This window comes from Lipophrys pholis (assembly GCF_963383615.2).
Source record: "Lipophrys pholis genome assembly, chromosome: 11".
NCBI lineage: Eukaryota > Metazoa > Chordata > Actinopteri > Blenniiformes > Blenniidae > Lipophrys > Lipophrys pholis.
Genome location: NC_137631.1, coordinates 10,361,343 through 10,378,034, shown reverse-complemented (window position 1 = coordinate 10,378,034; position 16,692 = coordinate 10,361,343). Strand labels below are relative to the sequence as shown.

The window sequence follows — 16,692 nt, the reverse complement described above, 5'->3', positions numbered from 1 at the left end:
AGACAGCAAACACTTTCATGTGTGGATTACCATTCGCCCATTGGAGATAATAGATATTTGCCTTAGCTAATCCATTTCTCTATTGATTTTTTTTTTCCTTTAATAACTTCTTGCAAGTAAGCAAATTTTAATAAGTGCAAGAATGCTGACGACTAAGAAGCTGGAACAAAAGCCTGTGGGTGACACTGCTTGATGCCGTTTTCCGTACTAATATGAGAAACAGGAGCATTTGTGACACCTTTATTACAATTGATTACACATTTTAACACGGGGTATGAGCACATCATATACACACACGCCAAACGGACCAGCTAGAAAATATTTTCCTTAAAAATGATGCAAACAAAAGTAGGTCAGATCATGAAAAGCTCAGATCAACGGTTTGTTTCATGTTTTGTCCGTCGTAAAGTTTACATTTCAGACCAAATGTAGGAAACAGGGAAAAGTCTATGAAGATGCTTTTCCAAACTCTGAAAATAAACAAAACGCCGCCGCTCTAAATCTATATTTGCTAAAAGTACTACCTCAACAACAATGAAGATTTGCAACACGATGGTGCCCGGGTGTTTTGCAGAAGAAACAAAAGAATAACAATTGACTATATTCTGTATATAAATGCACAGCATATATTCTATATATATAGATTATAACATGCAGTATGTTTTAGGGTTTGAGAGACAATGAAACAAGTCAAGGTCACTCTATATCAGTTTTTTTTTTTAAGTCTAAAAATACTTTTTGTGTAGTTTTCCACTGTTTTTATCTGAAAGGTATTTTTTTATTTCTTGAAAGTAAGCCATCTCTATGGCTCATTGTAAAAGGAACCAGACCGTCAGTAATGTATCACACACCGTTGTTTATCCGTGACATATTCTTGTATTCACCGATGATATTCTCCGATTAGTTAAGTTTCTTTTAATATGAAAAAAAACAATATAATTTCTAAAGTCACTAAAACAATGTTTTTATCTTCTCACCATTGACATTCTGCATATAACCCAAACATCTCGACAGTTTGAGATCTGAAAAATGGAAAATACCACCACAACAAAATAAACAAACAAAACAAATCTAATAAACTATCAAACAAAAACTTTTTTTATGCTTCGTTCATGTACCAGTCATCACATTGGCTTACTTGTACTTCCACATAGATGAGATTCAAAGCAGGATACACACACACACACACACACACACACACACACACACACACACACACACACACACACACACACACACACACACACACACACACACACACACACACACACACACACACACACACACACACACACACACACACACACGCACGCATAACACACAGTAACATGACAATTGAACTTAACTTGTAAAAAAATGTCAGAAGCCCTCACTTATTTCACAGTTTTTCACAATTCTACAGTCATGAAATCAAAAGAAACCCAGTCTACTATGGTACTGAATGAATGAAAAACAACATAATGTCTACTATCGATTAAAAGAAAGTGGTAAAAATGATGTTGCTGATTCAAAATTCAACACTGTCTTGTCTTTATTTTCACATTTGTCATGCATACTATCAAGCTTTAAAAAAACACACACACACACAAAAAAGCGTTTCCTAATCTCAGTGCCTAAAAATCCCTGGGACTGAAAGAGAGGACGACACGTTCAGGTGTTTGGTGTCTGGGGATTCTTCGTCCTTGGCTTCGGCACGGGTGATGGTCGTTGACCTTCAGCTGCCACGGATAGCTGTGGAGGTGTGTTTGCAGTCTCCGCCTCAGGCTGAGAAACTTTGTGGTAACAGGCTCTTGGTGAAGGCTGGGGGCTTGGGGGAGGACGGTTCTCGGTCGGGTGCATCGTTTCGTACTCCGGCCCAGTGGAGTCAAGCTCTCGCCTGTTGATGGAAAGCATCCTGAGCTCCCCTTTATCCTTGACTCTCATTTGAGTTTTGTTGCGTCTCTCGCAGCAGCACAAAGCCACGATGATGGTGATCAAAAGAAGGGTCAGAGCAGCTCCTCCTGCCGCCGCTCCCATCACAGTCTTAGACGTGAAACAAAGTAGAGGCGGTGGAGGAGGAGCTTTACAGGTGGGATAAACAGTGTCACTGGTGTCCCGGCTGGCTCTGTTCGACACGCTGCAGGTGAAGCTCCTCTCTCCTTTCAGCTGATTCAGATATTCTCAGCCTTTGACTTCTTTCACTTGGTAATGTCTTCTTATCAAGTGTCCATGAGAACCCCAACTCCTCGGGCTTGGCCGCGACACATTCAAGATTAACAGCACTCGACTTAAAATCACAAACGTAACGGACTTCAGGCTTTGGCACTTTGTCGATCACGCAGAGGCGACTGGCCCACGTTGTAGCCACAGTGCCATTGGGTTGCAGCAAATTTGCGTGGTAAGCCCCGGCGCTTGAGAATTTCACGTTCCTGAGCATCAGAGCTCCAGTGGCAGAGACGTCGTCTGGTTTCCCCACAGACACTCGGCCTTGCTGTCTGTAGAAAACTATCGTGTCGTTGTGAGTCCATCTCAGCACATGAGAGTTTGCCAGCTTTTTATTAGCAAACGAGAGGCTGGGGCTTTGTCCAAAGGCAGCATAGACGTCACAGGTGCCCTTGTTTTCTGCAGAGAGGTTGATAAATCCAAAAAGGAAGATAACAGAGGTAAAACAAGCCATGCCGCACAGATGTCCTGAGGATCCAAGGTATTCTTCTGGATCTTTGTCACAAAGTCTTATTGCTAATCCCTTAGTCCAGCTGCCTTTGAGAGCCTTAATCAACTAACAGTCTTGGTAAAATGAACGGTTCTGAGTACAACAAAACTGGGTTCTACGTAAAGGGAAGTGAAACCTCAGTGGGAAGGAAAACATTACTCAAGAGTCTCCTTTCAGTTCTCGAAAGATGACTGACGACATTATGAAAGTCATGGGGCAATCGACCTCTAAGAGGCCCAGATATGCATCTATAAATGTCTATATTTTCATGGATGACCTGTTGTGATGAAACAACTGTGGTCAACACTTCAAACCACATGATGTGATTTTGAACTTTGTTCAAGCTATGTTTTTTTTTTTTTTTTCCCATTTTGTTACTCAATCAGGATCACGTCTGAAGATTGGCTCAACAGGCTTCAAAATCTGCTCTTTTTATTTCGTCTGTCTGAAGAGGAAAATGAATCACATCAGTTCAAAGTTGTCAAATCAGCAGCACATTATTAGGAATAAAGAATAAGTCAATTATTTGTATGTAAAAGCCACAATTCAGTCAACTTTTTAGTCTAACTGATTAAGCTGCAAAAATAACTGAATTTTGAGGCATTTTGCATCATTCGAAAAAACAACTTCGAACAATGCAATTATTTCATAATTCTTCATTTATTAATTACTGCAAAATCTCAATATGCAGAGTCTATATAGTAATGGAAATCATGTCAAATTGCTAAGAATCATCATCATCAGTCACGTATTTTCCCTGCTGGGTTTTGCATCATTTATCCTGGTTCTTGGTTTTTTGCCTGTCAAACAATGCAAATGAATTTTATTTGTCTCCTCTCAATTAGTTTAGTCACGGCTTTCACATCGTTTCTGACGGAGCAGCTGAACAACGAGAGACCACAACCTCGTTTAACACTTTAGTCTCAGAGGCTTCAGCTGAACAGCTCCACTATAGCACATGTAATCAGAGATGGCGTCACCTTTGCTACCAATTCACAATGAAATGAAATTGTTCAGATGAAATTATCAAGAGAGAAAGGGAGACTTTTACAGAAAGTCACGCAATGATATTTTACTGATAATAAACCAGTGCAGAAATTTCACTCAGCAATTTTCTGACTCATTTGGCCTGTTAAAGTCCTCGGGGCACACCAGTTGAGATAATTGAACTTTCTTCTGCTTTATAATTTGAGGTTTCTGAAAATACGCCGGCATATTTTTTCTTCGCATCATTGAATAAACAATTTGCTTTTGAGACGTTCTCCAATCACCATAATCAAGGTCACTTTCTGCAAGTCCCCCGGAGCATTTCCAGTCAACCTGAATCAGTTCACTGTTGGCTTGACATGCAGATAAAACCATCCTACTATAATTTATACAGCGGCAACACTCCGCTATATCTACACAACTACGTCGGAGATATACTGGGATGAGTTAAGTTTGCACCCCACAACTGTAATTTCACACAATTAGCAGTGATTCACAATCTTTCTGCAACATTCAGCTCCTTCAAAGATACCCACAGTGAGAACAACACCTGTTTCTTTTAGTTTCACCGTCATTACACGTTTTCCTACCCCGAGGGCACGGATTGATGTGAAATGTTTGCTATTCGCACCGAGAACCGAGTGCAATGAACTCCCAGTTGCAAGTAGGACTCCGCGAGTGAATTAACAAGCGCTTGTGCCTGTGGTTTACAGACACACACACAAGAAAGACAGGCAAGCATATGGTGGCCTTGTGCTTATACAGTATCTGACCTGGCATGAAGCACAGAGAGCGCCTGATCCAAAGGCTCCATCTATTTTCATCAGTGTCTGTAAAACTGCACCTGGTAACAAAGGCTTGCAGACAAACGCAGGGAGGGGCCGCTGACTGGAAACATTAAGATCAGTCAAACAGAAATATCAGCAATGACAAATACACGTGAATTAACAAGTGTGTGAATGTGTGGATGTATTTATGGGGAGTGGAAATGTAAAACGTGCTGGGGCAGACCTTATTAAAAAAAGATAAGAAACCAGACCTCGAAAGAGATTTTATTTAATTTTTTCACAAGTTTCATTGCCTGAAAACATTGTTACACTGAATCTCATCGGTCCCACTCCTTCCAGTGGCTAAAGAGAGCGATGCTGTTCATCTTGTCTTCATATGGACACTCCCAGACACCCTCAAAGCAGAGGATTTTCACCTTGACCTTGCAGAATATGTTTCATTTTCAATGGTGGGGGCTGGACTGTAGCCAAAACAATGGAAAACTTATTACTGTGTTAAAACTTACCGACTGCATCATTTCAACAGATAGATATTGTTTCCGGGCATTTATGACACGGCTCCATAAACATTCAGTTGAACTTTGCCCACATCCTGTTTGAGTGAAAATGATCCCAATCCCAGTCCAACTAATATTTTCTGGTAGAAGCTTGTGATTGGAGAACTTTAGTGATCGTGGGTTATAAGTCTGCTTCCACTGCCTTATCTGGGTTTAGCTTATCTGCAGTAGTATTTCCTCCAACTGGTTGTGTGTCAGAGGAACTGAGCTGCGGTGACGACAGACGAGTATCTCACAACATTTTGACACATGTCGAGATTTTCAATTCATAGCACAGGGGTACAACAGAAACACTCTCAACTTACTGGAGAGAAATATTGCCGACGCCACGAGAAAGTTGAATTGAAACAAAAACACAAGGAGAAATGATTATCTGAGCATTTGTAATGTGTTTACGTAGGTGATAAAGACTGCCATTACTGCCAAGGACAAAGTGTACCACTTCAACTGCTATAATTCTATGCAAACGTCGGCCAGTGTGCCTAATGGCAAACCAAACACAACCGTTTTATCATCTTTTGACATGCCCTTCTAATTGGCTACACAGTGAGGTCTGAATAGACCAGGCATGGGTTAATTGGCCCCAGTTCCTCGTCCCTCAAGCTCTGAGCCAGGGAGCCCGTCTGCCGAGCTGATGTTTAATTCAGGGGCCCAGATGGAGGCGTGACAGCCTGGCTTTGACATCCTTGACTCACACTTTCAGCAGACACGTCTGTGGCGATGAAGGGGTGGCGGGTGGGTGGGTGGGTGGGGTAGGGGGGCTCTGGGGGCCCCCCTCCTTCACTCCAAAGTCATGGTAATCCTGAGGACATCCTTCCCAGAGCCAAGCCCACTTAGTGTGAGCGGAATGAACAGAACCTTTTGTATATGGAATTAGACATCAATATTATATAGACGCTCACAACTGAGTGGTATGAAAGAGGGATAAATAGATGCACAATAAAAGAACATTGATCATACGACCTCATATGATGAATGAGGATATAACCATTAGCGATACAACCAGAATAAACACACTTATTATAAAAGTGCCAACCTGTAATTATTAAATAAAATAGGTCTGTTACTGTTGCATCTGTAAAACTGCGGATAGCCTGTCATGCGCTTGGAAAACACTTTCCCAATCAGAATATCCACCAAGTTCAAAATTATTTGAAGAAACAGTTATTGAGTTATTTTGGCCTCCATTCAAGTGAGCACGAGTCTAAACAGAAAGCTGATGGATTCAGTAGTTTCTGATGCATATGTCCATGCAGCACACAAGATATCCTCTTATCTCTTATTTGCACACCAGTTTTAATAATCACTATAGTGTGACTAAACATTTTAGATAGCAGGTACCTAATGAATTACCACTTTGTTTGGCTTGAGTTTGAAATTTACTAATGGAATTCAAATAAAGTCAAATGAAAAGAAATGTAACTTTTTATAGGACAGTCACTGAAATACTTCAAATAGTGCTTGTTAAATACTTAGAATCACACTATTTATAGCTTTAAACTGTCAATGGTCTGAAGTAAAAGGTTCCCATATCATATCATCACAACACTTCAAGTGAAAACTCATCGTTTTGGCCTTTTTGTTTCAGAAAAGTTTCACGATTGCACGGCAACATTGTGAAAAACATTGTCCGTTTACATGGAAACAGCAGAAACACAAAAAATAATCAGATTTTCATGCTGGGCCACTCTTGGGTGCTATTGGTTATTTTTGTAATGAAACCGCGCACAAGCAGTAGCAACTACACGGGCATTGGTATGGACTGACGGACGATGAATTTGCATTGCTATTACAGGTGACTGTTAACTACAAACGACCAAATCCCAGGAGAAAATGGACGAGGGGTCTGGACACTCTAGCGTAAACATTGCACTATTGTCCATCTACTGAGCATGTGCAAAAGAATAATTTACGACGACCGTGTTGCATTTCAGAAAGCAGAAAACTTTCAAAAAATAACATTTTCCATTAAAAAATATGACATTTTAGACACTTTGATGTATTGTTAAAATGCAAATACTTTAACTTGACCATTTTTTTTTTGTGCACAGTGAATATGCTTTAATATAATGACGCCATTTTCCACATTTATCCATATTTTCACGTTAAATACATCAATGCGTGGGAGTTACGTTTGCCATTTGGCAAAGAGGCAAAACACTGTTAAGGCTACCATGATAGGTGAAAAGAAAAGGTGCTGTGCATTCTTAACATTATCACTAGTTCTAGAAATCCCACATAATATATAGCACAACTGCTTGATCGTGTATTTTGCGATGGTTTTCAATGTCTCATTAACTGACAGTCTTCTAATTTAAGGCTCCCACAATTTTCCCCAAATTTCCCCGCGATTTCCGGCCATCTGAGACGAAAGATCGGATCGTGGGAGAATTGTTTGTCAAATCCGCCGTCGGTCAGGCTTTGTGTACAGTTCTAGGACAGCTCAGGTATCGGCCATAAGCCCCCGATCACTATCCGAATGCGTTTGTAATTTGGGGAGTCATAGCGGCAACAGCGATCATGTCCACTTAAACAAACCAATAGAAATGCAGCATGATATGATGTAGCTATCCACGTGACACTGGATCGCTAGTACATGCTTACAAGTACTTACTTCAATCTCTCTTTGCAAAATTACCATCCTCAGTTCGCCTCTCCTTCTGAGACACGACTGCATCCCTATTCTCCTCTTTCTTTTTTGGGGATTTTTCTCCAAACATAAGATCCCGTTCTGTCCATTTTTACTGCCTTTATTTTCCCTGAATGGATGGCGCATGCTCATGGCGTTTTAATTCTTGCGCAATGGCGTCGAATCACGTCGGCGACTGTGTAATCACGTCGAGTCGGCGCAGATTCAGCTCGAACAGTCCGCAAAAACGATTATTTTGATTTGTCTGGTAGAGCCATGAACAGTGCGAAGGCTTTGAAGACCCCGACGGGTGAAAATTGCACGGTTTGTGGGTACCTTTAGGAAGAAGGACATTTCTGAAATTAACGGTTTGCAGCCTATTTTCCTAAAAGTGTCCATCTCATGATGTTCAAAGAATGTGGGAACAATGTCAACAAAGATTAGAAGGTGTTTTTAAAAATGATCAATTATAATGAGGTCCAGACCCAGGTGGCAAGTTAACTGACATGTCGACAAGCATTTACATATTACAAGGAAATTAAGCATATTCACCATTCAAAGTCAAATGTAATCCTATCAGCCTACAATGTGTGCACCCATAATCATATTTTCCCCCTCATTTACATGACACTGCTTAATCCCTCACATATCCCTGCTCCAATAACCTTGTAATTTTGTGTGGATAATAAGAGAGTGTCAGAGTTAATGCAGAAAAAGCTCAGGTGTCGTTAACTGCAGGTAAAGACTTAAGGGAACACAGTAACTTAAACTGCAGTGGTTTAGAAATGGATCTTGTGTATGCAAATAGGAAATTTTGCTCCTGGCAGCCTCTAAAGACAGATTATTGTTAACCCGGTGTCATGCACGCCTCAGCCATCGTCAGCTGAATCCAACGGGGAATTGCATATCACTTGGAAATGTTTACCTCTAAATTGGGCACAATCCAGGATTTATTTTCTATCTGTCAATTTAATGGCAGACTATACAGTCTGCTGTTTTTCTCTGCAAGAATCATTGAAATCATTTGGCCGCTGTCAGATGGATCCCAGATTGAAAAGGGAAAAAATGTTGCCCTGAAAATGTTTTTCATATTTTATTTGTGAGACAATATGTGTTGAAATGCCTTCATAGGAAATACTAAGAGCTTGGTTTTGTCTTGTTTATTTGATGAAGGACAAACTGAGTACTGTTTGTTATTGAGGCTCAAATGAAATGCGCTCATTGCATGTTCCACTCAGGCAGCAGAAGAACAAGTAAACAATTTGTCTGGCTTTTCACCAAAGTCAGGCATCCCTCGTGTCTGCGCCTTTTTCATATCCAATCATAGCCTCCATAGAGTCTGTTATACTTCACTTATTCTCCCCTTTACTTGACATTAAGGGATATTCGAAGGTTTTGATCACGGTCCCTGTACGTTAAAGTCACTCCCACTACTTCTACAAAATGGTTGTAGAGACAAAAGCCAGGCCCTTTTCTTTTGACAGGGTTCAAGGGATCAGCGTTTATATTTCCTCTTGCATTACTTGGAGCTCTAAATTGTCTGGGTTTTGGTGGTGCTGCCGTTGGAGAGGTGGTGGTGGTGGTGGTGGTGGGGGAGGCGCAGTGCTTCAAACACAATATAGACTGGAGCTTATCGTTGCTGACCGCTCTGGAGCCGCCACCGAAGAGGAAGTTGCTTATATCATCTTTGTTTTGCTGGAGCCCAGCTGCTTTCTCTCACCAGGCTGACCAGCTATCTGCTGATGCTGGGGATCTTTGATGTGAGGGGCTCCGCAGCGAGGGGGAAGCACTCCGGCACCAATGACCCCGAGCCCTGTCTGACGGAGTTCAAGTTTAAACAAATGGGAAGATTGTTTTGTTCCCTTTTTTTTTTTACTGTTCTATGTGGCCGCAGGACATCTACTCTCTGTTCTCCTCAGTCAATGAAGGCTCAGGAGGATACTTCAGTGAGATGTTTTGTGGCTGACCACAAGCTCCGGACACGGGATACACTCCATCAAGTTAATGTAGCTTTGTGTAATTTAGTTCAGTCACAAAGCTACATTTCCTACATGTGCGAGTTTATACCAAAACCATCTCTTCACAATCACTTGTCTGTTCTCCTCCAAACAGCGTTTATAAATCCGTCAAATCCAACTTAAAAACTCTGTTAAAACAAAGTTTGCTGGACAGCTGGAATGAATGAAACAAACACTTGTTTTCAGAGATTTTCACCACAGATTATGTCATTTGTTCTTGCCTGGAGGTTATCCTGTCTGCACTCTGCTTTCATGACTAATGGCCCACTAATCCTCCACAGATGAAGCATCTCTGTTGTTTCCAGGTCTTTTTTGTTTGCCGCATATTGCAAACGTTCTGCAGATACACCAGGAAAACATATTGCTCTGCGTTTTGATTCTTGTTAATAGTGTACATGTCAAACATTCACTTGACAGACTCAACACCCTTGTTCTTCTGTTGAAAATGTTGTTTTTTTTCTGCTTTATATTTTATAGATTTTTAAATCTTCATCTTTACTCGTGCATGGATGTGTGGTGCTCAGGCTTCATCCCACGGAACAAAAACATGCTTATCGATGTCTGTACATTGGCCACATTCGCTCTGGGATGGACTGGTGACCATTTTCATTTGGGCTCAATTCGAAATCTACGTGTAAAGAAAAGAAAACAAGCTAACAAAACAAACTGTGGGTTAGTGAGTCATGTTGATTGATGATTTTTGTTCTCTTCACCAATATCTACATTTTAAATTTGCATGACTATCTGTGGAAAATTCATACAGGCGCGTAGCAAGAAGGTTTTGTATTAGAAGCAAGGCAGCCTGTCAAGTGCCTTGCCTTTGCCCAAGTGTTGCAGGGGATAGGTGGATGTATAATTACCTGCTCATGATTTGATGTTGTCTCGTCGTGGAACTATTTTTCCCAAAACAGTGGCACTCTCAGTACCACAGAAACGTTCGTGGAAACCTGTGATTAACGCGTCTTTATCTACTTAAGTGACTTTGTTCAACAAGATAAAACACGGCGTGCAACAAACTAGCAGGACATACAGACAGAGCGGAGCGTAAATCACTGCATGGCTGGAGGTGAGGAAGAGCAGCTTGACTAAGTGCTGTGAAAAATGGATAATTTCTTCGTGCTCATTTCCCAAAAAGAAGATGACGTTGGTTTTATTTATTTCATAGTCTGGGTCAGCCGCTTTCTTAGGCGCAACGCTTAAAAGTTATTGAAGGAAAACCATTAAAAATGTTGCGGTGCTTCTGTATGGGCTGCAGTTTATACAGTAATGTTTGAATCTGGAAACATGATATCATTCGTTGGATCTTTTATAAACAGCGGGTGCCAGCTCTTAAAAGGGAAAGCAAATTAAAAGTCAAAGTAATTTGGTCATGCTCAAGTTTACGCAGTACAAATCTTTTAGTTTCATCTATCCAGTCGCTGGCATGACTGTGGAGATTTTCCTTTTGCCGACAAGGGCACCCGATTTCTTTCTGTTCTTTGAGCTTTCCATTTCCTACTGGCCATGTTGAGCTGAGTTCATTGTTTAAAATCTAATGAGTTGCTTCAGTGAGTCACTCCCAGGCTATATTCTCCTGAGAGTTGGTCGTTTTAGAGTTGACAGTCACCTCATAGCAATCAAACTTTTATGTCTGTTCACTCGAATGTTCATATTCTTGCTACTGATGTGTTTATAGCCTATTGTTCTCTTTGTGGGGTTTCGTTACAAACACAAACTACTGCACATCGTTTTTATCTGATGAGCTTTATAGAATAAGATCAAAACAACTCAATTTCATTCATAACTATAGTTTTATAGTCAGGTGGCAATTAAATTAGTAAGGCTTAAAATTGGAAATAGAGTACCGAGGTTGTGGCCACAGTTTAAAAGTCCATGTTGCTCCCACAGTTGTCACAAACGATCACATGATGATTAATATGTACTCATGTCTCCCAGACAATAAGTTAATATGACATTAAAGATGTTTCTCGTTGCGGGAAGATTGGTCAATCAGTTTAAAATTGTTGCTCAGCATCATTGGCGTGGCAGTGGTGTTTAAGTGGATGGTAGACACGTTCAGGCACATGACTGTGACACTGGAGACGGATCCAGATTTTTTCTTTTTCTATAAAGACTGAATGCAGTGCTGAAGCATTAGTATTAACAGTAGTGACATGTCCAGGGGTTTGCCAGTTTGGCAGGTTACATCTGTATGTTGGGCCGTCCATCACTCTTTATTCCCTTTTTCTTCTTCCACCTGGGCTGAATTAGTTCACATGAAGACAGGATGTCATGTTCTCCACCTTCCCTGAATGGCTTGAAGCCTTTTGATGTGGTTGGCAACGTGAGAAAAGATCAAAATCCTGCTCGCATCCAGGAGATAGAGCTGTGGGTCATGTCTGTCAGTTCAATCTGATAGAGCCGTGGCGAAGCAGTGTTCTTGGCTCAGGTGATAAGATGTTCAGGATTCCAACACATGAGATGAGACAGCGGGGCCTGAGGGATACTGGGGTGTGGTCTCCACCCATCAAATCCACAAACAGTTATTTACATATGCGACATTCCTCGGAAAAGGGGATAAGCCAAAAAGGAAACCAGTAATTTTGACAGAAATTGCCCTCCTCCTCCTTTAACCCCAACCAAATCTTTAGAAGTCTTTGACAACCATCTGATCATCTATGTGAGAATGACAAGGATGGGCTCTTTCAAGGGCATACCTTGAATAGCATTTATCATAAAACAGTTTCAGTCTTAATCCGGGCAGATATCCGGTCTTCCTTGGGTTGTTTTTTGTTCTTCTTTTGTGTGTGTGTGAGAGTGTGTGTCTAATATAAATGAACCAGTTAAAATGTATAATTATATGTGTTTAGCTTGTCCCAACTCTTTGCTTTACCTTTTAGTTTATTAAGCCTGACACACACAGTGTTTTGTTTTTAAAAATATGACACTGAAAATGGACAAAGTCCAATGATTTTTTGCAATTGACTGAATAAAAACAAAACATATCCAGGATTCAAATAAATAATTTTTGTGAAGTTAAATAGCAAAGATGAGGGGTTTTTTTTGGGGGGGGGGGGGGGGGGTTCAAACCACCTGGCCAAAAGAGTTTCTTTCTGCAATAATACAGACAACTGAATTATATCTCATATTTTCCACCAATTCAATGGAACCAATTTTTTTTATCAGCCAACCAATATGAAGGCGAGACCTTCAAAAGACTGCCTTATCTTTTCAGAGCAGAGATTCATTTAACACAGAGCTGAACTTCAGATCATTTTTTGGAAGGATACATTGAGCTGGAAGGAGAGGTCAGGCCGCTTTCTCCTGCTGTGACACTTTCATGTGGGCCAGACAGCAAACGGCCCCATGGTGTGGTTGCCTGCCCTTTTCAGCATGGACATGGCTATCTGTGGACCCAGAAGAGACACAGAAAGGGGGCTTCGATTCAAAGTTCTGTCTTTTATTCATAATCCCTGTGCTCCATAATTCATGGGTTGTAATCACTCCACAGAATCAATATTTCCAAGCATTATTTGAACCCTGGAGCTTCTATGTTTTGGTGGTGAGCATACAGAGTCTATAAAACAACTGCAGGAAGCAATTCTCTCCATAAATGGCTTGAGAGGCAAAATGTTGTTGGTCTCAGGATGAACGGCACAAATATTGATTCCGTTTGTATCTTATTGTTCACGCAAACTACTTGCTGGAGCATAAGGAAAATATCAATGTGGGACAGGTTGGAGTTTGGTCTGCAGCCATACCTTTTCTGCTCTCGTCCAACTGACAGAGCACAATGTTTCTATGACATTATAAGGAGTTATCATGCACTTGCGATGGAGTATACTTTCCTTTTACTGCGCCATTTCTTCCTGTTCGATAGACTGTATCGTACATTTTGGTATGTTCCACGTTTCGGTTGCTTTTGTGTGTGTCTTTTTTGAGGTGCTGTTGCACAATGTGATTGAAGCCCCTTTCTATGATGACATACGGATTTATTAACAATATAAGATTGCATTGAATCTCAGCTCAGCCACTGTATTCCTTAACCACCTTTGCTCATGTGTGATACACTCATGGAATAAAACAAAAACAAACACAGAAAAAAGTAAATTTGGGGCCTGATCTATCAAATCCCTGTGCATGTAAAAATGTGATAGTGTGTGCACACACATGGGCAAGTTGATATACTAACTGGGCACACATACTATCAAACTGACTGGCAGTATCTGTTTCACACTTTTTTGGGGGAATATCAGGCTTGACTACCAGGTGATGCACAACAATGAGAGTGTTTGCTAAAAAGAATCCATCATGTTGTGTTTTCTGCATTGTCCCGTTTCATACGTCCGTCTTGCAATCTATTGAATCTCTTCTGTTGCACCTCTTTCTCCCTTGCCCTTGTGTCCCCTGATAAGGTTCTTTTCACACAACCAGAGAGCATCTGAATCTGAACTTAGACCACCTCCTCAGCTGGTCTAGTTGTGGCTGTTTTGGTTCCCACCAGGTTGTGAGAGTGCTGATCACCAGCTTGTTCCTAAAAACTCACCCGAGAACACATTAAACCAACCATGCAGGGGTTTAGTAGCACAAACTAAATTAAACTCTGTTTTGATTTGTGGCGATGTGCTAATAGTCTTCATATCTACTCTGTAAGTAGGTCACCGTCCGTGGAAACGCTTAAAACATTGGAGCTTCATTCGAGCATGGTAAGAGGAGGACGAGGGGAGAAATTCATCCATGTATTTATCTTCTCTGCCAGCTTTTTTTTTCCAGCTCAAACACTGCACAGAGCTGGAGTCAATACTCACATCCACTTTGCTGCAATGTGCAACCTCACCACTAGATGCTACCAAATCTTTCACACAGCATATTTATAAAAATACAAAAAACAAATAAATAAATAGTAATGATAATTGCTTGGAAAAAAAAGTGTGTTTTTCTAAAGTAAGTATCTGTTTCCGTTGACAAATGAGTGCAAATGCGCACACCAGACGTTTATCACCATATTTCTGCATTGTGTTACGCCAGAGGGAGTAGCGGTAAATAGGATAATTTCCAAGTTGGTTGTAGCTACAAATCACAGAGATAGTGGGCGCACTTGTAAATCTTGTCTTCAGATGGAGGAAAAATGCGTCTCCGTCTGCACTGCGGTGGAATGCAGCATTGTTTCTGATAAGAGCCAGCAATCGCTGCAAAGTCTGAACATGCCATGAGGGCAGAGACCTTGGAGTCATTGCTGATCTAATGATATGCTACACTTTTACTTTGCGTGTATGCCAGAAGAGATAAGTGGGAGGCGAAGTGTGAAAAGGCAAAACCCCCTATTCAGAAAAGCTCCACTTAGAAACATTGACACAGGCAATATTTGAGCCAAGTATGAAATGTGTGCACTCAGCAGAATTGTTTTACTGTTGCAGACGGTTCCCAGAAGGTCATTTATTCTGCAGGAGATTCTGGTCACATGAGTACGGCCCTGAATCTAAGATAAAATGGGAACTCTTATACTCCATTTATGGTCATAATGAAAGAGAAATGAATCAAATCCACGTCTAATCCCCAAAAAATTATAAAACAAAGGCCAGCAATGTGTGTCATCTGACCTATGTCGGTGTCAGGACCTGCCCTGCTTACCAACCGCAGGTAACACAGAGTTCAAAGATAATCTGGGGATAACAAAGGTCTAAGAAACACTCAGCTTGCTGTGTTTGTGATAACGCTCCCAAAAGCCTTGTCAAAATATCGCCCATGGTTCCAAAATCAGCCTTGAGCAAGTGAAAGTAAATTGGTGTTTTTCTTTGGGCTGCGTAAAAGACTACAGCTCTCAGGAAACTCAAAATGCAATCATATTTGGCATGTTTGTGTAAGCTTACGATCCATTGCCAGATACTACGCTGAACATTAATGCCTCTCCTCTCGCCGTGACTCAAGGTCTCTCTATTCTGAAGAGTTGAAGGCAGATTGTGGCTGGAGGGTGGTGGGAGGTGACATACTGATTACACAGCATTCAGATGCATTGATGAACAAATGACATACTGGAGTGCATCAGGGGGCCTTTTCAGATTTCCCAAGTTTTGAATATGAATAATGTTTAGTAATGTTGTCTTTTAGTTTGACATGGAATCTGTGGTAACAACAGTTGGAGGACTATTCTTGTGATGTCAGCTCAGCTGCAAGAAATCCAAATCTCCCCATGTGGGATTAATAAAGCCTGATAGTATGTATTATCTTTAAATTTTGTAATAGTTGTGTAATAACAACAATATTTGCCTCCAGAGTGGCCCATAGTTGAGAGTCGCCTGTAATAACAATCCAACTTCATCATCTGTCAATAGCGATGTCTGTGTACTCGCCATTGTTTCTGTTTATAGCGGAATGTCCTCTGCTGTGTGAGACAGCACCCACTAGTGGCCCAACATGCGAACTACATCGTTTTCAACATTTCTGCCATTTCCGTGTAAACTGACATCATTTTCAAAACGTTACCGTGTAAACGCCAAACTTGTCTGAAATGAAAAGGCAAAAACGTCCTGTCATGTAAAAGGGGCCTAAGTTACTATAACATAATTATTTTTAGAAGTAATGGCTCAGTAACAGATTAACTGAGATTTCCATCAGCTCATTGATTTGGTCAATCATGAAAGCATAAACAGAGCTGCTGTCTCTCACACACCTGCTCTCAAGCTATTAGCTCTATTGCTAACAGGAGAGTTTCCCTTAACTAGTTCCCTAAACTCCTGTGTCCTGACTTTAAACCACTGTCTTCCTGACAGCAACATGGAAGATATTCAAGTATGAGTAATTCATAGCAGCTTTAAATAAACATCAGCTTGAAACATTTGTCAGCTGCATACTTCTTTTTGTTGCTGTTTTATTGCAGCTTTTTGCTGTAAATGCTTTCATTTGTTTAAAGACATAAGATCTGGATTAAAGGACATTTTTTTATCTTTCTCAAGACGTTACAACCAATGCAAGATGTTGTGTCAGGTTGTTGCTGATGACCCATTCTCTCAAGATGCTTCTCTGTTTACCACCAAGGGTTGTC

The 16,692-nt window shown here is 40.9% G+C and overlaps 1 protein-coding gene across 1 annotated transcript; it reads right to left on the bottom strand.

Annotated features, from left to right (window-relative positions):
* Nucleotides 1-367: 367 nt before the first annotated feature.
* Nucleotides 368-2,753, bottom strand: LOC308116452 (T-cell surface antigen CD2-like). The gene is given in 2 exon segments (XM_080474650.1): nt 368-2,155; nt 2,157-2,753. Coding segments are annotated over 2 exon segments (1,005 nt in total). The 5' UTR covers nt 2,657-2,753; the 3' UTR covers nt 368-1,650.
* Between the last annotated feature and the right edge of the window lie 13,939 nt (nt 2,754-16,692).